This window comes from Olea europaea, chromosome 7, assembly GCF_002742605.1.
Source record: "Olea europaea var. sylvestris chromosome 7, O_europaea_v1, whole genome shotgun sequence".
In the NCBI taxonomy this organism is placed as follows: Eukaryota; Viridiplantae; Streptophyta; class Magnoliopsida; order Lamiales; family Oleaceae; genus Olea; species Olea europaea.
Window position 1 is genome coordinate 9,265,215 of NC_036243.1, and position 25,626 is coordinate 9,290,840.

General features: G+C 33.9%; 3 protein-coding genes across 7 annotated transcripts; 1 reads left to right on the plus strand and 2 right to left on the minus strand.

The window, feature by feature from the left end:
* Positions 1-340: 340 nt before the first annotated feature.
* On the minus strand, positions 341-5,526 carry LOC111396908 (triacylglycerol lipase 2-like). Of its 3 annotated transcripts, none has more exons than XM_023023511.1 (9): positions 5,243-5,526; positions 5,053-5,169; positions 3,909-4,049; positions 2,287-2,397; positions 2,054-2,197; positions 1,661-1,701; positions 1,486-1,565; positions 1,274-1,369; positions 341-986 (listed from the first exon to the last, which is right to left on the minus strand). In XM_023023511.1, the coding sequence occupies exons 1-9, from the start codon at positions 5,408-5,410 to the stop codon at positions 664-666; spliced, it is 1,221 nt and encodes a 406-aa protein (XP_022879279.1). In that variant the 5' UTR covers positions 5,411-5,526; the 3' UTR covers positions 341-663. The 3 variants fall into 3 exon arrangements, with proteins under 3 accessions (XP_022879279.1, XP_022879280.1, XP_022879281.1); XM_023023512.1 differs by having other exon boundaries at positions 5,296-5,409; XM_023023513.1 differs by lacking the exons at positions 3,909-4,049; positions 5,053-5,169; positions 5,243-5,526 and adding an exon at positions 3,177-3,886.
* Positions 5,527-6,094: 568 nt separating this feature from the next.
* On the minus strand, positions 6,095-11,684 carry LOC111396910 (uncharacterized protein At3g27210-like). 3 transcript variants are annotated; one of them, XM_023023514.1, is made up of 3 exons: positions 11,245-11,678; positions 7,249-7,329; positions 6,095-6,725 (listed from the first exon to the last, which is right to left on the minus strand). In XM_023023514.1, exons 1-3 carry the CDS (start codon positions 11,402-11,404, stop codon positions 6,316-6,318), a joined length of 651 nt encoding a protein of 216 aa, XP_022879282.1. In that variant the 5' UTR covers positions 11,405-11,678; the 3' UTR covers positions 6,095-6,315. The 3 variants fall into 3 exon arrangements, with proteins under 3 accessions (XP_022879282.1, XP_022879284.1, XP_022879283.1); XM_023023516.1 differs by lacking the exon at positions 11,245-11,678 and adding an exon at positions 8,435-8,633; XM_023023515.1 differs by lacking the exon at positions 7,249-7,329 and having other exon boundaries at positions 11,245-11,684.
* A 5,811-nt stretch (positions 11,685-17,495) lies between these two features.
* LOC111396911 (ribulose-phosphate 3-epimerase, cytoplasmic isoform-like) lies at positions 17,496-25,490 on the plus strand. The gene is made up of 9 exons (XM_023023518.1): positions 17,496-17,607; positions 17,949-18,146; positions 23,289-23,293; positions 23,461-23,523; positions 23,732-23,838; positions 24,004-24,101; positions 24,300-24,392; positions 24,482-24,523; positions 25,167-25,490. Exons 2-9 carry the CDS (start codon positions 18,033-18,035, stop codon positions 25,320-25,322), a joined length of 678 nt encoding a protein of 225 aa, XP_022879286.1. The 5' UTR covers positions 17,496-17,607; positions 17,949-18,032; the 3' UTR covers positions 25,323-25,490.
* Positions 25,491-25,626: the final 136 nt, after the last annotated feature.

The window sequence follows — 25,626 nt, forward strand, 5'->3', positions numbered from 1 at the left end:
AAATGAAAAATACGGCTGCCATTTTATTAAAATTAACACAAAGAAGTCCAAGATCATATGAGCCACTAACAATATAGGAACCAAATCATAGAGGCCAAAATACTAATAATTAGAAGGGCGACAGAATTCGAAAACAGCGTGGATGAAGATAGAAGACAATGGCAATGACGGACTACAACTTGCAGTACCACCATCTCTGCTGAGCAAGGATTTCAATCTTAGGCTGAAAAATTAATCGCAAGAGCTAAATAATTAATATTCATTGATTGTAACAACTTTTGTTCATAATTTCCTGATCAAATTATGGCGGTTCAACAAGAGGTGGAGTTGCAGACTTGGCTTTGAAACTAAGATATATAGGTTTCCCATTTTTTTAACATGCAATACATGAATATGGTAGAACGACACAGATGAAAAACAAATAAATAAATGTCTGATGCCTAACAACTTAAACTTTAAGAAACGAGTTGAATGTAGTATAAAGGGTGTTTTGGGATAATTTGTTTATTCTGCGTTTTTGCCTCTATCACACAAGGACCTGTCCACGTACATCAATAACTCACAGGTGGCATCTTCAGTTTTTTATTTTGTTCAATCCAGTAATTCAACATATCAAACGTGCCCGAGATCTGAAAAGTCATCGAATGCCCAAAATCAAGAAATTTACTGCTGATTTCTGAAAAATGATATAATCTGATTATAAACAATATCCTTGGCTGTTTCTCCCATTATGAAATCTGCATGTGCATAATCCTTTATATACTGAACATGGAGCTTGTCTTCGTCATGTAATTTAAGGTTATCAAGCAAAGTCTCCACATCTTTTACATCAGAGAGTGCATCTTCCCCTCCATAACTCAGATAGATGGGCAGATCACGGGGGATTTTCGACAAATCGTAAATCGGAGGTTTAGATTCCCCATAATGCTCTTCATTGAAGTCAGAATTTCCGTAGTCATATCTCGACAGGATTCCATCCCGAACAGCTGTAAACAATTATTTTTGACATGTCATGGAGTTAATTATCTAGCCGACTTCAAATTTATATTTAACTACTATTTGAACCACATTCTTTAAAACTCATTTTTCCTCAAAACTCATTTCCAGCCATACATTCTTCCAATAAAATTATTTTGCTCAAAAACTCTGAACTTTTCCATGGACAGCCAACCTAAATAATGAATCTTTCTATCCCGGATCCTGAAGTTCCCGGGTTGAATAAAGGAGGTACCAGAAATTTACTAAATAAACAAAGTTAAAATAGTGAACTTACTTTGAGCCAAATGAACTAGATTCTTAGTTGCAGTAGATTGAGGTTCATTCTTCAAGAAAAGCTCAACAGTGGAGTTATTGAGACAGCAGTTCCTTCCTGCATTTAGAAAATTATGAACAGAACATCAGTAAGTGCACGTTACATTTTAACTTCATTTTTTCATTTAAACTTTGTCTAACAATGCACAATCCACCTAACCAAACAATAATTACCCGTAAGAGAGGCTAGCAAGTCATAACAGTCCACCTCCGGGTCGGTACACAGTGCCTTGAGAAAGTTGGATACAGGCTCCCTTGATTTTAAAGAACAGGAGAGAAAACCACATGTTTAGTTATTACAAACAATTTTAACAAATCTGCACATGGTTTAATATCCGAGGTTCTTTACCCTTTAGGATTGAATTCCGCGAGTCCAAATATTGTAGTGATCTGTAGATGACATTAATTGGAAGAAACAAGCATTTAAAGCGAATATAAATTACAATTCTAAGAAAGAAAAACACTTTTGGCTGAGCTTAAAAAGTTTACTAATGTAAATATGTTATGTTTTATTGATCAAAATTAGAAATAAGTCTTATTACTACATTAATTTAAGGGTTACCTTATAAGTAACTTCCCTTACTTTAAAGTAAAAGAAAGTAAATTATCCCATCATATTTGTAATTTGTAAACTAAGCTTAGCGAAACATGCTTGTTAATGATGTAGAAATTTTTCTATATCATTAGCATCCCATGATGTATAAACCAAGAATGAAAGAATGAACTATGCGTATATCTTTACTTCACCAACAAAAGCTCTTGCCACAAGAACACCAAGTGTTGTAGTCATATGGCTCAAGTAAGCGATTGGACTCAACAGTGTGGCTGATCTGACCTTGTCTATTAGTTTCCCTTCAGAGAAGGATGCCAGGGCCATTAAAGTTCCCTGTAAAAATTTATTCATCATTGTTTCAATAAATACAATTTTCTTTAACTTTCTTGGAGGTTCGTGAACTTTCAAGATCCTGATCTTACCATGGAATGGCCTACGTAGTGGATTTTCTGCCCAGTTTGTTTGAACACGAACTCAATAATAGCTGGTAAGTCGTGAAACACTAGATCATCCCACGTCCAATCCCAGAATTCCTGTCCGGTTTGAGTTTAGTAAGATAAAATTCTGAGGAATTTACAAAAAATCTGGTGTTTAAAAAACACAATTCTAAAACTAGGTACAAAGTTTAATAATGCATAAATCAGATTTCCATCGAAAATTAAAACCCCCCTATACATTAAAACCCTAATTCATTTTATTTCTCTCTCCCTCGCTCAAACACACAGCACAATGACGCACCCCCTCTCTCCCGTTGTAAGCTCATGGCTGCGCCAATCCGGCAATCAGAACTCCTCATCTTCAATCATCACCGCCCGTCCCCTGCCGTCGTCACCCAACCCACGAATCACCGACGAGGAACACAAATCGCCGTCGTGCGACTGCAGATCCACCCGTCTTCCTTTTGAATTATTCATCACATTGACCACCTCCGAGCTCCGGAAGAAGAGAAGTCGTAGCAAGAGATGCGTCACATTGACCGCCTCTGAGCACCGTTGCACGGTGGCGCTCACAATGAGTCTCACGTCGCCAGCGCTGCTGGCTTCTCTGTGCAGCATGGATATTGGTGGTGTTGGTGAGGTTTTGTTGGGTTGACGGTATGGTGATGGTGCAGCGACAATAGTATGGTCACGGCGCTCTCTCGCCTCTGGAAATCTGAGCGCTGCGACTATTGCGAAGTCGTCACGACGTTGGTCCGAGCACCAATTTGTGGTATGTGTGCTAATTTATGTGATCTGTGTACTAGTGCTGGATATAGATGCTGTGAGATGGGTGGTGTGGGTGCGGTGATGTATTGTGGGCGTGGTGGTGTTACCGGCACGGTGATGCTCATGATGGTGGAGGTAGGAGGCGGTGTTGCCCAACCATTGTTTTGCAAGAGGGCCCATGTAGCAAGGTCAGGCACAGCCCAGCTCAATCTCAACTGTCTGTTCCAGGCTTTTGCTATTCCAGGAGACCCGGCAATGCCTAGACCAAGCTTCCATGTTTTGATGCCTCTACTGATCGAGTTAATTGTTCCAATGGTCACTGAACTTAGGTTCATGTCTTTGATTAGTCACTAAAGTTTAAAACATCGAGTTTTCATCACTGAACTTAGATCCGTGTCTTAGACTACTCACTGAAGTTTAAAATATCGAGTTTTGACAACTAAATTTTAAAAAATATTATACATTACTTACTGAACTTTGAAAAATATTGTACATTATTTATTGAACTTAAAAAAATGTTTTACATTACTCATTGAAAACTCGATATTTTTCAAAATTCAACAATTATGCTAATGAGTAACAAACGGCATATTCCAAAGTTCAGTGATCAAAACTCGACATTTTAAATTTCAGTAAGCAATCTAAAACAGAGATCTAAGTTTAGTGAATAATCGAAGATATTGACCTAAATTCAGTGACCAAAACTCGACATTTTATCAAAAACATGAACCAAAGTTTAGTGACCATTGGAACAATTAACTCCTACTGGTCTGATTAGTTATTTCATAATTAGATTCTCTATTAAATAAAAAAAAAAAGATGATTGGGGACAAAAATACCGGGGTGCTAGGATCAAGAGTCATGTGTCGTGTGCTGAATCTGGTTCCCCTGATGTTGGAAATCCATACATCAAAGCCATTATCAGCCAATATCATTGCCAACGATTGTTCTGGAGGACTTACAAGCCAAGTCATTCCATCCTGCACCCAGGCCAGATTTAAACACTCAAAGAGTTTCAGTTTCTTCGGCAAAAATATAAATAAATGATAAAAGAAGTGTGTATATATATATAAAGGCAACCTATGAATTCATAAGATGGACAAAAACATAAATATAGTACAAGAAATAGCCAACTAGCTAGCCTTCATAAATCAAAGTCTCTATTTTGACTAGATTCCATGGCATTGTACAGCACGTGAAGCATCAAGACAAATCAACAATGCATGATGTGACAAAGCAAGCACTAATTGCAAATTGCAACTCCTGTCGAGAGGACTGGTGCCAGCTTAGTGGTGTCAAAATAAGTCTATCCCGGCTCACAGGTCACACAAAACACAAATAAGCTAATGTTTCTTGGCTCTCATTTTTCTGGAACTCATTTTCAACCGAACATTTCATGAAATCCACAACTTTTAACTACATTTTTATAAGCTTTTATTGAAATTTACTCACAATCAAATCTTTATCAAATCCAAGATGGGCTAAATAACTTCATATAGGAAAACTTGAAACAATAACACATTCGGTCTTTAAACCTGACTCATCATCGGACAGGCTTACGAGACCAAATGGTCAAAAAGAAATGTGGTAGACCGAGCTCGAACCAGCTCTTGAAATGATATTCATCCTTTCTCCACAAAGTTCACCATCCCAAAACCCATATCACTTTGGAAAATGGATCCTGGGGAGATCCTCTCTCTCACAAACGGTGGTTCAGATTCAGATTGAATGTATTTGTTAAAAGAAGATAAGAGCATCTTTCTTAGAGGTTAAACTAAGTACTGTATTGTCCGATACTAATGTACTACTGGAATAAGCCTCTTCTACTGGGAGACTGTAAGGACTGTCAACTGTGTACACAGAGGTTCATGTACTACTACCACTACAGTTTAGAAATAAAGCTGTACTGCCAAACTAATCACCTTTTAAATTGCTTGTAAGCTTAGCCAAATATGTAGATAGACTCACAAAACTGATACTTACTACAAGAACCCCATGTTGCAACAACACCGGTGGCCTATTTGGGAATCTAGCGCCACCTCCACCACGGCCTTGGGGAATTCTTTGCAAGCTTAATATATATCCATCATCAGTTATTACCTGAGAAAGGTATGCTTTTGCACATTAGCCGATTTAACTAGACAGTGTAAATGCAATAATCTCAGTTTCTTACATCAAACTCGTGGCACTCATAACCACGTACAGCAACTGCGGCTGCACATATACCTGCAGCATCAGAATTACCATCCAGGCCGCGACTCGAGCCAAATGTTTGAAAGGGCAGAACTAGCAGGAAAGTGTACAAAGAAAAGAAAGGAAAGCTGGACAGGCTATGACCCATTTCTTGCCTTGTTTTACGCGGTCATTCCAGTGAGGTAGTCTAATTTATAGAATATTGACATGCCAGTGCATTCACATTTTCCATCAGTAAACAGGGAACTCACGGATATAAAGCAAAATGAAGTACCACCATGAGTTTTTTTTTTCACAAAAGAAATAAAAAAATAAAAGAGGTCGGTGACGCCATGGCTGGAGAACAAGTTACATGGCCTAAAGGAATTGTTGAAAAACTTTATTTATTTAGATTATACCTCTATGAACGTGTATTTTACTAAGAAAGTTGAATTTGTTTTTCTCTAAAATCTAACACATTTACAATTTTCTTACAGAAAATAACACACACACACGTGTACACACACATATATACGGAAATTATTTCCATAGCATCTATGCTTAACTTATGTTAAACATTGGTGACATAACACACCATTTAATTGATGAATAAGTTAATGACAAGTTCCATATATTTAATGATTCACCAATTAAATGGTGTACCATATCACTGATGCTTAACATAACAAAGTTTTAACTTTTTCTCTTCCTTTCACAACTTCAAATACCATTCAGTCCAGTAATATGCTAGAAGGGAATTCTGCTAGATTGGGATTCATCTTCTTCTTTAAATTATGACAGAGGCCAACCACGACATTTTCTACTAACTTCGAGACACTGTCTACTGGCTAAATAAAAACAGAAAGAAAACCATTTGCAACTCTAATAGTTATGCCTCTGTTAATTGATATTACACTTTGTTTACACAAAAATTAAAACATTTGGGAAACAATCCAGTATTAACATTTACAAATATATCGCCAATAAAAGTGTTACGGTTGAGATAGTGGGTTCTTTTCAGATTCACGCTTTCACCATATAAGTTCGGCAGAAACTTCGAACCCGATTTATCTCTCAACCAACACTACGTGAAGGGCTCATCCTGTTCCTCCTTTCGCTAAAGCTACGGCTCGAAATCAGCCTCGGAAGGCAAGACTTTGCTGATTTGTCCTCAGGTCTGAACACTACATTCAAAGTTCTTTCACTTGTATACGCAAAGATAGCTCCCGAGACATTAGGCCTCTCGTCTGCAGATTTTGGTGGGAGGTCAACACTCAAAACTTCAGCTTTCACTTCTGCAGCATCCACATTCAGGTTACCAACCACATGTTGTTCGTCCAAATCACGATCAACTTGTAAGCTCTCCTTGAAGAGGTCAGAGAGTTTCTTTTTCTTATCAGCAGGAGATGACACAGGTACAGAGACAGGGTTTCCTACAGAAGAGCTGTGATGGACTGGAGTACTACCTCGAGATGGAATGAAATCTGCATTCAAGACAGCAACATGACAATATTAGAGAGCAATAATAACAAAAATGAAAACGAATAAATACCCAGCAACAAGAAGAATTTAGAGAATCTGATGTTGAAATGCTGTAGAGGTTGAAAAGACATTTAACAATCTCCACTCAACATCAGTTTTCTACCTTTAAATCTTCTAATAATGTGCCCATTAGGAAAGATCCACAACAATTCAAATATGAAACTCGAAAAAACTAATTGCCCTGACTTTATGTTTTGTTTCAAGTTAATCACAATGTCTGCATTTGTCACTAAAGGAGTCACCGGCATTTTATTTTCCCCAACAGCAGGCTACATTTCTATCATTCCACTTAATAGACTCCCTCGACAAGATCAGTAACTAATTGTGTATAACTATTCCTAATGAATGAAAATCCTGGAGACAACCCTGGGTTGGTCCCCTTTTCTTTTGCCTGAAAGCGAACTGGATTATCTCAGTCAGAACCAAGAGATCTTCGGGTATCTACTATTACAACTCTTGTCTTACCACCGTTAATGCTAGAGAAATCATCTTCACAATCTGACTCTAACCAAGGCTGAGTATCAAAGAAGGTTTCCTCTTTGCTACCTGCAAGATATCAAGGCACGTCTTCCATCAGTATCACATATTTTACAGAACAAAGCTTTAAAATAGCAGAGTATGTATGGCTAAGCTTAAAAAGTTCAGCTTTAAAATAGCAGAGTATGTTTGGCTAAGCTTAAAAAGTTCACTTACAAGTAAATAAGTTCTTTCTAAAATATTTGAATGTTTTATTAGTGAAAGTTGAAAGTAAGTTAAAACTCTTTTCTTTTCCATTTCACATTTTTATTTCTTTGGGTCTGTATATTTGCAGGGGGTAGTCTTCTCTAACAAATCTACTGCCAAAATTATATAGTCGACGAGTATCAGATAAGAGTGGCTACACCCTTAAAAAATTTTAAACGAGAGACAAGTATACAAGGAGGGTTCAACATCTCTCACTTAACCCCATGGTGAAAAATGATTAAAACATAAATATCATCACATGATTAAGTAAAAGATCCAGTAGTCATTCATTAACTAACTCCCATATAACACTTTTCCAGTTTATTCAAAAATATCAATATCACTAACTCTGTGCCATCCTTAACCCAACATTAAAAGTAGAACGGTATTTATATCGATGCTGTTATTGTGTGTGTGTGTGTGTATATATATAAAGTAAGAGCCCCAAAACAAAGAAAAAGAACTCCTAAACCTGCATTAAAGTAAACAAAACAAACTACAACTGTCATCAACAAATTTTGAAAACTTTAGACGAGTTATGCATTGTATATATCGTTGTTTCTCTGAAAATATGATTTCATTGTGCTGCATCTATCATGCAAAAAGTAGAAAAATTGATCCCGAAAGGGATAATAATTCCGAATATTTCCCCTACTATTTGTCGTGCTATATACGAGGTTCATCCGGTCATACTAGAAATTATGCAACTACTTATCATATTTTTATGTACAGTTATCAGCATGAAAACTATATCCTGTTGGTAGTGTGAACTCGATGAACACCATTCAATATATTACCTTCATCCATCATAACATCAACTTTTCATAAATATACCAAGCAAATTACATGTAAATATCATTAAGGAAGAAAAATTATAATTTGTAATTAAAAAATCCTTCAAAGTTCACAAATTAAATAGACTTGTTACATCTTTTCCAGAGAGGCTCCAAGAGTGGCCACATGACAATCACATAATGAGCAAAGACAGCCCACATTCCACGTCACTTTACCTATGTGGCAAATCTGTCGAACCCCTATAAAAGGCCAAACCCTTATGAAGGGATTGTACCCTCATGGCAGGGCCGACCCTTCATGGACGAGGAGAGGCGAGGTGATGCAAGGATCTTCCGTACAAGATCTTCCATGATTGATTGATGTGACCACCCACTGTAGAAGCTATTCTATGAAAATCAAATTGTCAAGTCAAGTCCTTACATGTCAGACCTAAGACATAGGACTACAATCGATCAGGAACATTAAATGCGGGTTAATTACATGAATGGTTACTGAACTTTACCACATATTACTATTTAGTAACTGAACTTAAAAATATATTTCAATGGTCACTAAATTTCATCAAGTGTTACTATTTCATAACTCAACTAAAAAATATATATTAATGGTCACTAAACTATACACAGTGTTACCCATCCATCACTCAAATGAAAAAATCAGTTAAGTTCCACAAACTGTGTCGACTTGAGCGATAGATGGGTAACACGGTATATAGTTCAGTGACTATTGATATACATTTTTAAATTCAGTTATGAAGTAGCTACATTTGACAAAGTGTAGTAACACTTGAAATGCATTTTTAAATTCAGTTATTAAGTAGTAACAATTTTTTTTCCTCAAATCAACCTCTGTAAAAGAAGAAACTAAAGAAAATGAAAGGAAAAAGTTACGCTTTTATTCAATATATAATCTCCATCACGATGAAAAATACGTTTGATTTATAGATCAACCATTATTAGTTCACTGTATCTCAAACTTCACAAAAAAAATTGAAAGATAAACAGTAGGAACACTGAAAGAAAATGACAAAGAAAAATTAAAAAAATACAAAAATGTTCAAATTAGTGTCAACGCAGCGGAGTCGATTTGATTTTTCAACTTTTTTTCCTTCATTTTCTATAGTTTTTTGTTTCACGGATATTGATTTGAGGGGGGAAAAAGAATTGTTACTACTTAATAATTGAACTTAAAAAATGTATCTTAATGATCACTAAACTTCACTAAATGTTATTACTTCATAGCTGAACTCAAAAATGTATCTCAATAGCCAGTGAACTATGCACCGTATTATCAATCCATCACTTAAATCAACGCCATTTGTTGAACTTAATGGATTTTTTCATTTGAATGATGAATGGGTAACACGGTGCCTAATTCAATGACCATTGAAATACATTTTTTGAGTTCAGTTATGAAGTAGTAACACTTAGCAAAATTTAGGGACCACTGAGATACATTTTTAAGTTCAGTTATTAAGTAGTAACTTATGGCAAAGTTTAGTAACCATTCATGTAATAAACCCCATTTAATATACATGAGCCTAGGATTAACAAAATAACGCTTATGACAAGGTGCCTCGACCGTCAAAATGAGGGCATGTGTCTTTTCATCCAAAGATCAATATTTCTTCTCTTCTTCTATAAAAACTAACGCTTAGAGTGTGTTTAATTATATTTATTTTTCATGAAAAATATCAATTTTCCATCCAAATTCCTACTTTGGGTGTTCGTTATTTTTTTTCATTGAAAATATTTTCCAACTTTTGAAAATATACCCAATTTTCCTTGTTTTTAAGGAAAATATTTTCTCTGGGGGGGGGGGGGGGGTGGGTTTTTTTTTTCCTAAAAAAAAAAAAAAAAAAAAAAAAAAAAAAAAACCATTTTAATTATAAATATTAATTTTGATACGTCATTTTTCAATTTTTGAAAATATACCTAATTTTCCTTTTTTTTTTAAGGAAAATATTTTCTTTGGGGGGAGGTGGTTTTTGTTTTCCTCAAAACAAAGAAAAAAATTTCTAGGTGATATTTTTCATACCAATCAAACACACTCTTAGTTCCATTTGAAGATAATGTAATTTGGGTTATTCTATAAGTACATAAGAGTGTCCAAAATGGACATCGCACCGGCGCCCCTCCAATAGGGAGGCGCCGGGTGTCCATTTTGGACACCCTTATGTACATTATAATGTACCCATAGAATAATTCATGTAATTTTATACACACTATTATAACATTGTTCTCTCACAATGTTATCTACATACATGCTCCTGGATCCGAACCCCTTTTTCAGTGGTTCACATCTTTAGCACATCCCATACCCAATTACAAACTCTAAAATAGATTGACTTGGCTGTCGAAGTGTTCGCAGACGCCTCCCCAATGTGCTCTAACAATTTGTCCAAGTATACAAAGGAAAGGTGTGTGGAAGTGAGTGAAACTGGGATCTGTTAGCCATATCATCCATTCAGATTTTGGGGTCAACAGATCCAGCTACAACAAGACAAGGAAGCCCCACCCTAAAATGAAATAGAAAATAAAAACACAAAGAAAAAACAAAGCAATACACGAAAAGAATAATTTCTGACTCCAGAAAATAACACAAGGAGAGTATCTGTTCAAAGATACAAACAAATAGCATAAAATGACGTATTTTCACGAACATGATTTTTGAAATTTACTTTTATACTAACAAAACTTATATTGTTAAAATAAATCCCAAAAAGTAACTTTTACCCGCGCTCAAAGTAAAAAGGGTGTTTTATTTAAAGAAACAGATTGAACAATGCTGTGCATAACAAGAAGCTACAGGGTTGAAATTATGAATACTCCACATTACCTTTTTCACTGCTAATTCAAAAACAGGAAATTAATTTTAACACTGAAACTGAACAATAAAAATGAAAAATCCTTTAAAATTACAAGAAAGGAGAAGATGTTATACCAAAATCACGAACATTGTATATTGGGTTAGATTTGAGAGCCATGTCAGCAACCGTAGGATCCCCGCCGGTACTCACAAGCTTGTCATTTTTCGAGCCGTATGACAGACGGAGTTTCATGGCGGATTCATGGTCTTTGTGCACCGAAACACAGGAACCCATTTCTCCCAAAATACACACAGAAAACACCCCTTCAAATCGTCTCTTACCTTCAAAAGTAAAAATAGTTAAAGAGAGGGAGAGTGAAGTAGAAGTGAGAGAAGGGTGCCATTAGGGAGAAATGACTACAGTAAGTTGTGTAAGCTTACTGCAAATGGAAGTTCATTAATTACATTTGAGAGATTTTGAAGCTTCAAAGCAAAGATAACATGGGTGTTTTGTGGGTCCACCATCAAAAAAGGGTGGAAGTTACAGGGTGCGTTACCATTCCCAATCTGCACCAGAGTTTGAGTAAGTTTTGCACCAATTTGCCTGTTTGACCCCCATTGTTTGTAATGAAAATGAGAAGAATAATATTTTTTTTTTAAATGAGAAATTAATAAAGAATGAAAAATTTTCGATTTACGTGTAATATTATTTTATGAAAAATTGTATGATTGAAAATAAGAAAGAGAAAAATAAAATATAATTTAATGTGGAGCAAACGAGGGCTTGTTTAATCATTTTCTTCTCTTTTCTTATTCTTAATAATTTATTTATTTGAAAAATTATTTCTTTATTTATTATACAAATACATAAATTACTAAATAAATAATTTAGTTTAATTAACGGAAATATTAAATTCATTAATAAATATAAAAAATATTGTATAATTAATATAAACACCACAAAATTTTATATTTTAAATTTTTTAATTAAAATTTATGACAGTGTTTGTTATTTTTAAAATTTTTTAATTCTTATTTTAATTATTTCATTAATTGTTATTTTTTACATTACTAAAATTTATTTTAAATGCACATAATAATAATTATTATTATTACTATAATAATAATAATTGTTATCATCATCATCATAAGAACTATAATAATAAAAATAATAAGAATTTATTGTATTACAGATATATAATACAAATGACACAAATATCCTCCATCAAAAAAACAAATTAGAGATGGGACAAGTGACAAAAAATATCCAATGGTGTGGGGTTGGAAATGACCACCCTGTTGTCATCCCCAACTACTAACCCACTACTTTCTTTAAATTTTCCTTTTCCTCATTGTGCATAAGGTTCCCTTTCAACCTTTTCTCACTCCCTCTAATTGAAAGTTATTAAAACAACCAAATACTGCAAAAGAAATGTGTAAAGTTCAATTTCTTACTTTTTTTTGTTCATAACAAAAAGGCTTATCTTTCTCTATCCCAAGTTTCCTTTTTTTTCTATTTTTAGTCTCACTATTTTGGTAGAATTTCTAAATTTGAATAAATGTAGTGTATTAATGGGAGGTTATATATATTTTGTTGGATATGGTGGGAGTTTACCATTCATCACCACGTACATCCCCTTTGATTACTCTCCAATTTATATTCTTCTGCAAAGGTATAAACTTTCTTGAAGCTATATTGCTTAATATCGTTGTTGTCGAATCACTGGATTGGTATAGCTTTCTTAAACTAACGTATGTCGTCCTATGTGTTATGTCATCGTTTTATGGTGAAATTGAATCGAATCAAATATAAAGGATATTTTGGCATCGTTAATGCAAATGAAAGTGGTTTATAGGCAAAAGTTGAGCAAATGAGAGAACGAGCTCAAGCAAAAAATGGTAGAGAAGGTCGCATTGGAGAGGCATAAGAAGAATTGCCGGCAGCCGCTGAGGGTAGAAAAAATCGTCGGGCCGAGAAAACAGATCAAATAAATATTCATATAAATAAATATTCAATGCAACGTTCTGAAAGAAAGAAGATATCATAGGCGGAAAAAAAATGAAAAAAGAAAAAAATCCAGAAAAAAATAATAGAAAAATTATTCCAAAAATAAATAAATAATTAAATAAAACTAATTCACTTAAACTGCTTATACTTGTGTAAAAAATGATTTTAGAAACATTATATTTAAAATAAAAAATAAAAATAAAAATAAGTTAAAAAACAGTAGTTGCAATTCAGCTGTGAGTTCACATTGAATTATTTTGGAAATTGTAAAGAGACTAGTGGGTTAGTAGAAATGAGGGCAAATTAGAGATTTTGTGTGAAAGAGAAAATATTTGACAGTGATAAAAATGAGTTTAAGAAAAAATTTGATGTAATCGATGTTAAAGAGGGACTAAAGTTGAATGAATAGAGCTACATTGACGTCCATCTTTGAAGTCTTGGTTGACATTTCATGATGCGTAAAAAATTTAATCATTGATTTGAACAAGTATTATTTTATTCAAATAAATGGTCAGATTTTTTGCCACGCCATGAGATATCAATCAAGATGTTAACAAAGATTTCAGTGTAACAAAACTATAATTAAATACCTATAAAAAGTTTACTACTTTTTAACAAGAAGTAAAATATGTAAAATGCTTTTTAAAATGTAATAAACAACTTATGGTGATGGCCTAATGACATTGGGCTCAATCAATACTTAGATCCAAAATTCAAAACGTGGACACTACATTTTGATATAAAATAATACTATTTGTAGTCGTTCATTACCACTGTCGTCATCCGTGATATATATGTGACGATTAGTAATTTGATACATAAGACAATAAAAAAAACTACCAAGTTAATGCATCAAATCACTAACAGTCACATATATGTCAAATAGAACAATTATGACAGTAAGCGACTGCAAAAAATATTATTCTTTCATAAATTATCAAAGGGTCAAATATTGGAAAAATTTCTTATTTAGGGGATTAAGTATGGTTCATTTCAAAATTAAGGTGCTCACAACACCAGTACTTTACTGGTGCTCAAATGAGAAGCGCATTCGTCGCTGTCAGGGTTAGTGTCTAGTCGATGATGGTGACGAGAAAGCGAATGAGAAGTAGAGAAAGAATGGAAATTTTAGGGTTTGGGGGAATGAAGTGGGGTAGATGGAGATAGGATTGGCATATAAGTTAATTTAATTTTATAATATTATTATAAATATTGAATTATCGTCTGATTTTTGTATAAACAAACATTAAATGTGATTTTTGAAACGGTAGCTTAAAAAATCTGGTTCGATGTAATTTCTACTTAATTATTTTTAGAATATAAATAAGGTGGGTTTTGATTTTAGGGCTATAGTCTTGGCTTAATGGACTTGGAATTTAGCTGACCATTCTAAAGGTAGGTTTGGGTTCTAAGAATGTGCTTGAAACATTGAGAAGTGCTGCACTTAAATTTGGACACTAGCTTGAGGGAAGGAAAAAAAAAAAAGGAATAGGAGATTTGACTAAGCTTAAGTTTAAGAGGAGGAGGAGGAGGAGGAGGAGGAGGAGGAGAGGGGGCGCGGGGGCTCCAAGTGAATATAGGTTAAGGCTGGACATTTGGTTTCGTCAGTGTAAGAGGAGAAGTTTCGTGAAACTATCTCCTACATATATTCTTAGTTATTATGAATTGAATGAAATAATTGTTCCATACTACTCTATTTAATTTTTAATGTCAATTTATTTTAGTATTTCTACTATCTCTCTTTCAAACTTTTTATAAGAAGTTTGAGATACGGTTAACTGATACCAGTTGATTCAAAAATCGAACGTATTTTTCATCATAGGCAAGGAGAAGCATAACAACAAAAATATCAAAACAACAAGAAGAAATGGTCAATGAACTAAAACAATCTGTTAATTTAAGTAAATGAAGCGGTAGTTGTCGATGAAGGGGATATGCCAGTCGGGGATTTAATGACTTCACTAATCGTTCAAAGTTAATCTAGAATCGTATATCTTCCATTTGGATAGTAAAATTTCAATTGAAGACTAATGTCATCAATTTATTTTAGAATGGGTATCAGCAAAAGTTCTATTTTCTTTGATTTATAGGCCTCTGATTCTCTATTTCATTTTTTCCCTTCATTTTTAATGGTTTTTTTCTTTCACAAGGATCAATTTGAGGAACTTAATAATAGAATTTAAAAATGCGTCCCAATTGTCGCTGAATTATGTCAAGTGCCATTTCAATGGTCACTAAATTAAGTTAAGTGCTACTACTTAGTAACTGAATAAAAAAATACATTTAAATGATCACTGAACCATACGCTGTATTACCCATCCATCACTCAAGTCGATGGATGGATGATAGGATGTTTACCTTAGTGACTATTTAGATGCATTTTTAAATTCAATTATGAATTAGTAATACTTGGCAAAATTCAGTAATTATTGCAATACATTTTTAAGTTCAATTACTAAGTACTAACACCTAACAAAATTCAATAACCATTCAAATAATTAAGAGTTTTCGTTTTTTTTTAATATGACGGGGAACCTGCAGCCGCTACCCTTTGAGTGAGCACTGGGTAAATCCTCGGGTTGGAGCAATAGCCTACAAACCACGCTAACCAGGAAAGCCACTCTAGACAAGTCCTGTGCAACAGACTCAACCGAGGAAGTGTTAGTAGGGGGAATCGAACTCATGACCAAAGACCTCCGCGCTCACCTACTCCACCAACTCAACTACCCCATGAGGGGGAATAATTAAGAGTTGTTAGTACAGTCTATACCTTTGAAGTTCATTGTGCAAAACTTTCTGATGAATATACCCTCCTATTTAAATAAAAAATAAAGAAAAATAAATGACTAATTGCAATCATACTCCCAAATTTATTTTTTTTAAAAGTATAAATGAATCCTAAATAAATTAAAAATGAAAAATTCTCTTTCTCTTTCCTTCTTCCACCACCACCACCACCACCACTAGCAATGGGGGTAATAGAAATGTTTACAAATGCAAACTGGGTAATGCTGAGTTGGATGCCTCTTTTATTAAAAAAAATAAATAAATAAATTACATAAAAAACACCTCATGTGAAACCCACACATTTTTCCCTCTTCCTCCAACACTCTCTTTACATCCCGAAAACCAATTCTCTTCTTTGGCAGAAACACATTTGATTGCATAACTAGAGTTTGAAACCGACGTGCACAATAGACAATATGGTTTCATGTAGTCATATCTATGGCTTGAACAATTCTTAATGTTGACCTTAAAAAATGTGCCAACAGAATTTCGACCTCGTCCTCTCCACGTAGATATCATCTGCACATTGAACACTCGGTTAGAAAACAAAGGACGCCGATCGAACTAAATGTCCGACGATTATTTGCACTACGACAATCAAATGAACGGTCGAACGAAAAGAAAATAAGTGCAAGAGACGAGCGGGGTTTGACTAAGAATAGAGTAACATACCTTATGTGAAATTGATTCATAGAGAGAGATACAAGGCCAACAACAGTGGATTGGGAAGTTCTTAATTTGAAATCTGGGATTTTGTATTAGTGGTTATGGTTTTCAATGATGGTTTCAGGGAATGAACTAGTCCATTTGCTTTTTACACTAGCTTCAGGTTTTGAAGAATGTTTTTCACCTGTTGAATCTAATGTTAGAAAGGAGACAAAATTATTTGGAATATTATTACAGAAATGCATTCAATTCCTTTCTCTTTCTCCATCCATCCATCTCTTGATTTAATCCTTTCCTTCTTTATTTATTTATTTATTTTTGGCTTCTTCATTGAATTTGAATCCCTCATCCATTCATTAACCAAGAAATTGTTTAGAAATACCTATTCATAAAAATCCCAATAACAAGAAACATTTACAGTAGCAGAAAATAGTGAAATTCAGTAATTTTCTTTTCTAATTTCAGCAAAGATGTAATAATTTGAGTGTGAAATTGAGGGGAAAATGTGGAATTGGAAAGTAGTGCTGGAGGAGGAGGACGACGAATAAAGAAAGTGATTTTTATTTCTTTTTAATTTTTAACAATTTATTAGGAACTCGTTTCTAATTCTTTTAAAAATTTGGAAATATAATTATAATTTTTTTTTTTTTTTTACGTAGGAGGATATATTCGTTATTTCACATATTTTTATTAAGAAATTGAATGAAAAATGATTATTGGCGCAACGAAATGTATAAATAGGGATAAAAATACAAAATAAAAAATGTAAGATTATGACATTTTACAAAGTAAATTTCAAAGGTTTGGACATTTTATGCTAATAATCCAATAAATAACCCTAAATTTGAAATAGGTGGGTAGGTGCGTCTATTCACGTAATTTTGACAACAGACAAGGCTAATTTTACCTACTCTTTCCAATTGGACCTCTCCACACAATTTCTTCTTCTGTCATTTCTCCCACACAATTTCACAATCTAGCGAAATTGCAGAACCTCCTTCAACGACGCCGCTCAATTTTAGCTGCCATCTCTCCAGGTAATCTAAATGATTTTCTTCTTCTTCTTTTTTTTTTTTTTTTTTTTTTTTTTTTTTTTGGTTAATTGAGTTTCTATGCTGATTATGAATGGCCGCTGTTGTTTTCTGATCCTGCTTGTTTTCTATTTTCCTGTTTAACTTTTATGGATTGAAATTTTGTAACCGGGATTCATTATCTGTGGAATTCATAAACAGCTCAAGATTAAGGTTACTTGGTTAGGTTCCTAGTAAACAAATCAAATGTTTCCTTTGAAAACCGAGGAAAGGTGTAATAAAACAATTAAGAAGCCTATACTGTGTTATAGGAATTAAAAATTTTATCTTTTTCATTTGTACTCCAGAGTTGGAACGTGAAAGAACCGAAGTAAGAAATAGATCTCGTCTTTGCTTAGCTGTCTTGGAGTGGTTAAGAATCATTTACAGCCATGGTGAAACCCAAAATTGCACCGTCTATGCTATCTTCAGACTTTTCCAATTTGGCATCGGAGGCAGAGCGTATGCTCCAGTGTGGTGCGGATTGGCTCCATATGGACATCATGGTATTTTATAGCCCCCAGCTCTCATCAGGGATTTTTATTTCATTATGTACATTTGAATGCTAAAATTGTTTGATGTAGTTGCTAAGAATCCAGAGTATGTTTGATTAAAAATTGCCTTTGGTAACTTTTTGTTAATTTAATATGTCTGGATAACTCGGTTGTCAGAGAAAAAAAAAGTTCAAAATAAGTTTTGTCTACAATTTCTTCAACAAGAAAATTGTACTTGTTTTGAAATTACTTATTTGCTTGTGATTAAATTTTGTAAGCTTCAGAAACATGATCCTGGTTGCTAAATCTTCCATTAGATCTGGCAATAAACTGAATGTAGTGGCCAATATATATTTATGTAGCCAACCCAAATTTATCGGGAACAAGGCTTAGTTTATTATCGTTGTATACATCCAAATGTAGATGGGATCGTTATTATACTTGTAATCTTGTGTGCTTATGAAACTGATTAAATATGGAATGGTTGGATGAATAGGCTAGACACCCGTTTCAGATCCTGGGGTGAGGGGAGGTGATGCAGGAGCGTGGTAATCTGACAACGAATGATAAAAGAAAGGGGATTAAAAATGAGAAAATTTGAGGGCAAGAGAATATCAATTTTATTCATTTGATTAAGGATATCTATTACAGTGAATAATCCCCCTATTTATAGAGCAAGAAACTAAAATCAAAAGAATATCTAATAAACTAGAACTTTGAATAATTAAATCTAATCTAATCAAAACAAACCTGATTTGAATTAAACTCTATATTCAAATCATATGTAACCTCTATCTCTATCTCTTTATCTCTCTATATCTTCATCGTTTCTCCCCGATTGAGAGAACTCAACTACGGTAAACTGGAACGTCATACTTCAAGGAGGCCAATCTTTTGTCTAAACCAAGTGTCAGAACTAAATCTTGACAACATATTGCTTAGCTCATGCTAAGGAGTTGATTTTTCTTATAAACCAAATATTGAAATTGATGACAATTGAAGCTACAAATCATGTCCAAAAATATGATATGATCAAGGAAAACTCTTCTCTTAACCAAGTATCGACATGTAACTCTAGTAAGCACAAACTTATGCTACTTATCTTCAAAAACTTCAATTGGCTGCGCATAAGAGTAGCACAGGGAACTAACACAATATACTGGCTTGTAGAAATAAATGATTGCAATATCGAAGGCTCGAATGGATCCTGATAAGAAAATAATATTGCTACATTGAAAATAAAACTTTAACTTAAGTGTGATGGTCAGTCAAATAAATTAATTCCAGGTGAGTGATCTAATTTTATTTTATTTTTAACGTGTTTAGGAAATTTGGTCAAAGAAAGACGCAAACAAGCATAATAATCACCATGAACACATTTGCACCCAAACTGTGCGCCACAAAAAAGCTCATAATTTTCATTATTCAAATAAATTATGTGTTATATCTCAACATGAAAATTGGGAAATGAGACAATCTGGGAAGCACGGACATGCTGCTGGCTTCGACATGTACATCTCCGACACGTCGTCGATGCATGTCGGAGTTCCTTGCAACGTGTCGAAGATGAAAAAATGCAGATGGCTGGAAGAAGAAATACTGACTGTGAAGAAGATTATGGCTGTGGAGAAGGAGATTGAGGAAGAAGAAAGAAGAAAAGAAGAAATAAGGAATAAGGAAGAGATGTGTGGTAATGAAAAGTCTCTTGGATGCACTGTAAAAATCTATAAAAAGTTTGTTGGGCCCAATAACATTAACTGTAAAATTTCTATTTCTAAAATATGTTTAATTTATTTTTTTCTTTCCAACTTTATTCTTTAACAAAATAACGTGTAAATTTTTTATGTGAACTTGCGTTATTAAGAAACTTGTATGAATTTACTATCAAATTTAATTTTTATTTATTATTTGATTACACACACACACACACTAAAATAAGTATAAAAAATAATTAGTTTAGCGTATCAAATTAAAATAATTTAAAATAACATTTTTAATCAACATGTCAACGACGTATCATGTCGAGACTTTTCCAAAAATTGTGTGTCGACATTTCGACACGTATCGTGCTATGTCGATGCTTCTTAGGGGGAAAATAGAGGTTTTAAGTTAACAAAATACAAGCGTAATTAGTAGACAATAATCGAATGTCGATAAAAACATATGCTATCATTGAACAATGGCCATGAAAAATAACGTGGCAACCTGGGAGTATCATGTATTTGAGTTAACACCAAGATGAAGTCAACGTGAAAGTCATGTAAAAGAGTAGGCGATATCTATTTTATCATGATGTCAATGACACATGCAATGTTTCACTTCAGTGGCAATGCTATAGGTAATTCCCCAACTATGTTGGTGTTAAGTGTATCAACTATAGGTGTGATCAAGATAGGAGACACAATACACTATTCAGAACTCTCATCCATTGTACAAAGGGAGTGTGACAAATAAGTTTGATTGTATCAGTACATTTATCTTTTCCACTACATTCATTGCAACAGGAAAAGCTCCTTATTTTTCTTTTCACACGATTCAAAAGAAGGCTAATCAAGTCCAAAGAGATATTGCCACTTTCTTCCAACATAAGGGTCATAATTGTTTCAATGGATGTAAAAATGTTCCCTAAATGAGTTTTTCTTAGGGCTAAAAATAAATGTTAGAACATGTCATTTATCATATGTTCAATTTCTAGATCCAACATGGTGATACTGTACCTCACATTAGCCATTGTCTCAAGTATCCTAACTCTTTTAGCATACAAGTTAGTGGATTTGTCGATGAGAGATGCAATTGTTGATATAATTAACGAAAAGTTGTCATGCATTGCCTCATCACTATAAGAGGTGTCAAGTGCCTGGATATAGAATATTCTATTAAGGCTAGAAGCAACTACTTGTATAAAAGTATCTGAATGTTTCAATAGCTCATCGAGTACCAATACTACAATAAGTATAGAAAGAGATGCGAGCATGAAAACAACGGATGATTGATCAACTCGTAAGAGCAAATCTTGAGTTTGATCAAGTAAAGATAGAAGTTCATTAAAATATTAAAAACGTCGAAGAAGATGTTTTTCATTTTTCAACAATTGGACTCCCAACAATTTAAATTCTGCAACAATAGCCAAAAATCTGTTCTTTTTCTTTTGTAACCTTTTTTTTTTTTTTTTTTTTTTTTTTTTTAACGGTCGCAAACTGTTGGACATGGAGGCCGGTGGAAGTTTGCATTAAGGTTATTCGGATGGAGAGGATTGTGGCAACGTCTTCATATGATGGAAAAAAAGATTTCGTGGATCTGGTGGTGTCTATGTGTATTGTGGTCCATCAAAATATTGAAGCATTTAGCAGCACATCTGTGTTAAAGTTTGTCAGGTTTGGTGGCTGGTTGGTTAATGGATTATTTTATGTTGTCTTGAAAGTAAGGTTGTGGCTGACGATGAGAGTGAAATGCCGGCGAGAGGCATTGACAGCAGTTGTTGCTTTGGGGTTGGAAGAGCATTGGGTTAGGCTGGACATTTGGAGCTGGGCTTTGTAGGTATGTTTTGTTATAGGTGGGGTTATTGCGATGGGTGTTTAGGTCAGTTTGGTCAAAGATTATTATATTTATTGTGGGTTTGATGGCATTTTGGGGTTGGCCTGGTTGTGATTGAGCTGGTATATGGGGAATTTTTTGTAGCTTGGGCTATGGGTTTTGGAGTTTTGGTTTTGGATATAGTGGATCGTGATAATGGTTTTTGAAATCAGAAGCAAAATTTTCTGTGAATAGCAGAATGTAACAGCAACATTTTTTTTTAGAAACTAAAAAAAGCAAGTAAAAGATGAACTCACTATAGGCTGCTTTTTTTTCTTTTTTTCTTTTTATTTTAGATATTTTTTTACTAACTAAAAAGAGGAAAACTTCTGTCAAGACGAATGCTTGTGCTGCTCAAATATTGTCTTGTATGAAGATGGTTATAGGGCTTGAATGGGTGGTGGAAACAACAGTGTGTATGTATTAGATGAAAACCGTTGGTTAGGTAAGGTTACTAGATTATTAGATTTGAGAACGAGATTTGTTTGGCGAAAGGAAAAGAACTTGATCTAATACCAAATTATTGACACGTGTAGTAATTTGATAACGAACACGAAAAGAAAGAGAATCAAAGAAGAGAAGAATTGAGGCAAAAAGGATATTAATTTTATTCATATAATCAAGGATATCAATAACAATGAATAAGTCCTCTATTTATAAACTAAGAAACTAAAATCAAAAGAATATCTAGCTCTTGTTTGAGCCACATTATTTCTATAAGAATGCATTTTTGTATTGTGTATTGATAGGAAATGTGTGATTTAAAAATAAAAAAAACTTTTGGATTTGCTTGTAATATTATTTTATTGAAAAATGTGTAGTTGAAATAATGTCAAATCATTTTTTAATTTTTAATTTTAATTTTAATTTTAATTTTTTTTAAAGAATGTGGGTCAAACAGGGTTCTAATAAACTATAACTTTATCGCATTATTAAATCTAATCTAATCTAATCAAAACAAACCTAATTTAAATTAAACTCGATATTAAAATCTTATTGAACTTCTGTTTCTATCTTTATCTTTATCTGTCTTTCTATCTTTATCTTTATCTCCATCAGGAGGAGGGAGGGGATTTCTTTCTAAGTTGTTGTTCTAGTAGATAACTATAATTAAATTCAATACCTACACATCAATGTAGTTACAGACTCTATAGTTTGTAATTATATGGTTCGATGTTTTTTCTAATTAAGTTTTTAATGCATTTGTGAACAATTTTCAGTAACGTACACTTAAATAATGATTTTTTTTTTTTTTTTTTTTGAAATATTTCCTTACTGTTCCTTTTGCTTTCTATGGATTTGAAGTAGATGAGGACGAGCTCAAAAATTCTGAGAGTCGGGAAAAGTTGTATGGTGTAGTAGTACAAATTTTTGGCTAGAAGGGGAGAGCATATAGCTATGATGTTTGACCTTTACCCTTCTCTCAAGTTTCTTGCAATATTGGTTAGGCTTATGTATGCTTGTTACTCTCACTGTTCTAGTTTATCTTTGCACGATTGTGTAGTTCAATTTTGCATACTTAACATGAGAAGCTACTTAAGATTTTGAAATGTAATTGAAACTTGTATTGGTTCATTGCAGGATGGGTAGGTTGCATAGTTGACACCGGTTATATAATTTTCATGCGTGTTGCAAATGATGATCAGATACAAGGAGACACAAAGGCTTTTTACATATAAGTTTATTATTTTACACCGTTAACTTTTTTTCACTCATAAATTTTATGTACTTTTGCACTTTCGGAATTTTATAGGCACTTCGTCCCAAATCTTACCATTGGTGCCCCTGTTATTGAGAGTCTGAGAAAGCACACAAAGTAAAACTTTCTTACTTCCTCTAGTTACAAACTTTTGTAATCCTTTATAACGTCTTTGGCATTCAGTATTGGAGAAAATTGGACAGTTAAATGAACAAAATTTTTAACTTTTTTTGTTCTTTATTAGTCTAGTGCTATCCAATTCTCCCTACCAAACATGCTATTTCTTGGTATTTTTGTTATTGAAAAAGAGTAAATGTTTCTTCAGGGCATATTTGGATTGCCATCTCATGGTTACGAATCCTCTTGATTACGTCAAACCATTAGGGAAAGCTGGTGCTTCGGGTTTTACTTTTCACATTGAAGCCTCAAAAGGTAAATTGATTGTATGGACTTCTACCCTTTTAGCTGCCCTTTCACACCATTTATATTAGACAATGACATTACCAATGTGAAACCATGTTTTTTTAGATTTTAAATTATCATTGCTTTGAATGTCATGCTCAGCCCACCATTCATATGAATTAAGAATCTTTGCAGATAATTGGAAAGAACTCGTGCAGCTGATTAAGTCAAAGGGCATGACACCTGGTGTTTCTCTGAAGCCTGGAACACCTATTGAAGACTTGTATCCACTTGTAAGCTGTTCCCTCTTTTTGTTGGGATTTTTTTTCTTCGAAAGAACATATTCCATATCGTCTGATTTTGAAGTGTGTGTTGTCCTTATTGCTTTGATATATGTACACAACCCATTGTACTTAACATCCCAAAATGGTACAAGTAAAATACTTTTCTGCAAAGCCTCCCATATGATTTGTTTCTTTTGTGCCTTGCAGCTTGAAGATGAAAATCCTGTGGAGTTGGTTCTTGTCATGACTGTTGAACCTGGATTTGGTGGGCAGAAGTTCATGCCAGAAATGATGGATAAGGCACGTAAATGTTGTTCTTTGGCATTTATTTTTCTTGTCTCTGTTTCTATTATTAGCACAAATTTCATGATTCATCCATGGGACTACAGGTGCGTACACTGCGGAAGAATTATCCATCACTAGACATAGAGGTGAGTTCTGGTGCCTTATCGTGGTTAGATATCGTTAGCTGTCTCATAACTGTTCTCGATATTGAGTTAATATTTGTCCTTATGATAGTGGTTTCTTCAGTTATTAGTTTTACCCAGCCTCAACAAAACTGAGATCAAACTGGCTTCCAAAGAAAAACCATTTTACCTAAGACTCTGAGTAACTGGAAATTTGTTGCATACTAGTGTGAAAAGCATTCTCACACGTTTGAAGTGTAATGATGAGGGTAAATAGTTGTCCATTTTTTTTATGTGTTTTAGTCTTACCTGTAAAGCTTTTAGGATTTGGGTTAAGAACATTGGTGGTCAGCTGGTCCCTTAATTTTTCATATTAACTTATTTGTTCTAAATTGGTCGCCATGCTTGAACATTTATTACAACTTGATCATTCTCTCCATGCTTGTTACTTTGGCTAATGGAAAAGCCGATGTGATAATATGAAGTTCAATGCCAACATGAAATTTCTTCAAAAATTTAGTGACCACCAATGTATTCTTGTTGATTTCGCTATGAAACAAGTGGCGGATAAAGATTCATATAGTTGACACCAAAAGTATTAAGAAAAATACTTTGTTTCTTGTTGTCTAGGCTCTTAATAAGAGTGGCCTTTGATTTTATTTTGCAGGTGGATGGTGGTTTAGGACCTTCAACTATTGATATGGCAGCTTCTGCCGGAGCAAACTGCATTGTTGCAGGAAGTTCGGTTTTTGGCGCTTCTGATCCAGCTCAAGTTATATCTCTATTACGTAAGAGCGTAGAGGATTCCCAGAAAACTAGTTAAAACTTCCCCAGGCAAGAAAATCAGTGTAATTTGATCTCTCATAGTTACGCTACTGTACTGAGTGTACAACAATGATTTTCCATTATGTTATATCATCATAAAATGTGAAGTGGGTGTAATTTTTTTTAACTGTGGACCAGTGTAAGTATAACTCCTTTCTTTTTTTCATTTTTTTTTTATTTAATGACTAAGAAGTGTGAATCTGAACATGACATTCGTTGTCCCTTCTTTATCCTCCTCGAAGTTCTGGCCTGCACCATATTCTTCTTTTTTAACACGTTTATCCATCACAAATTGGACAGTA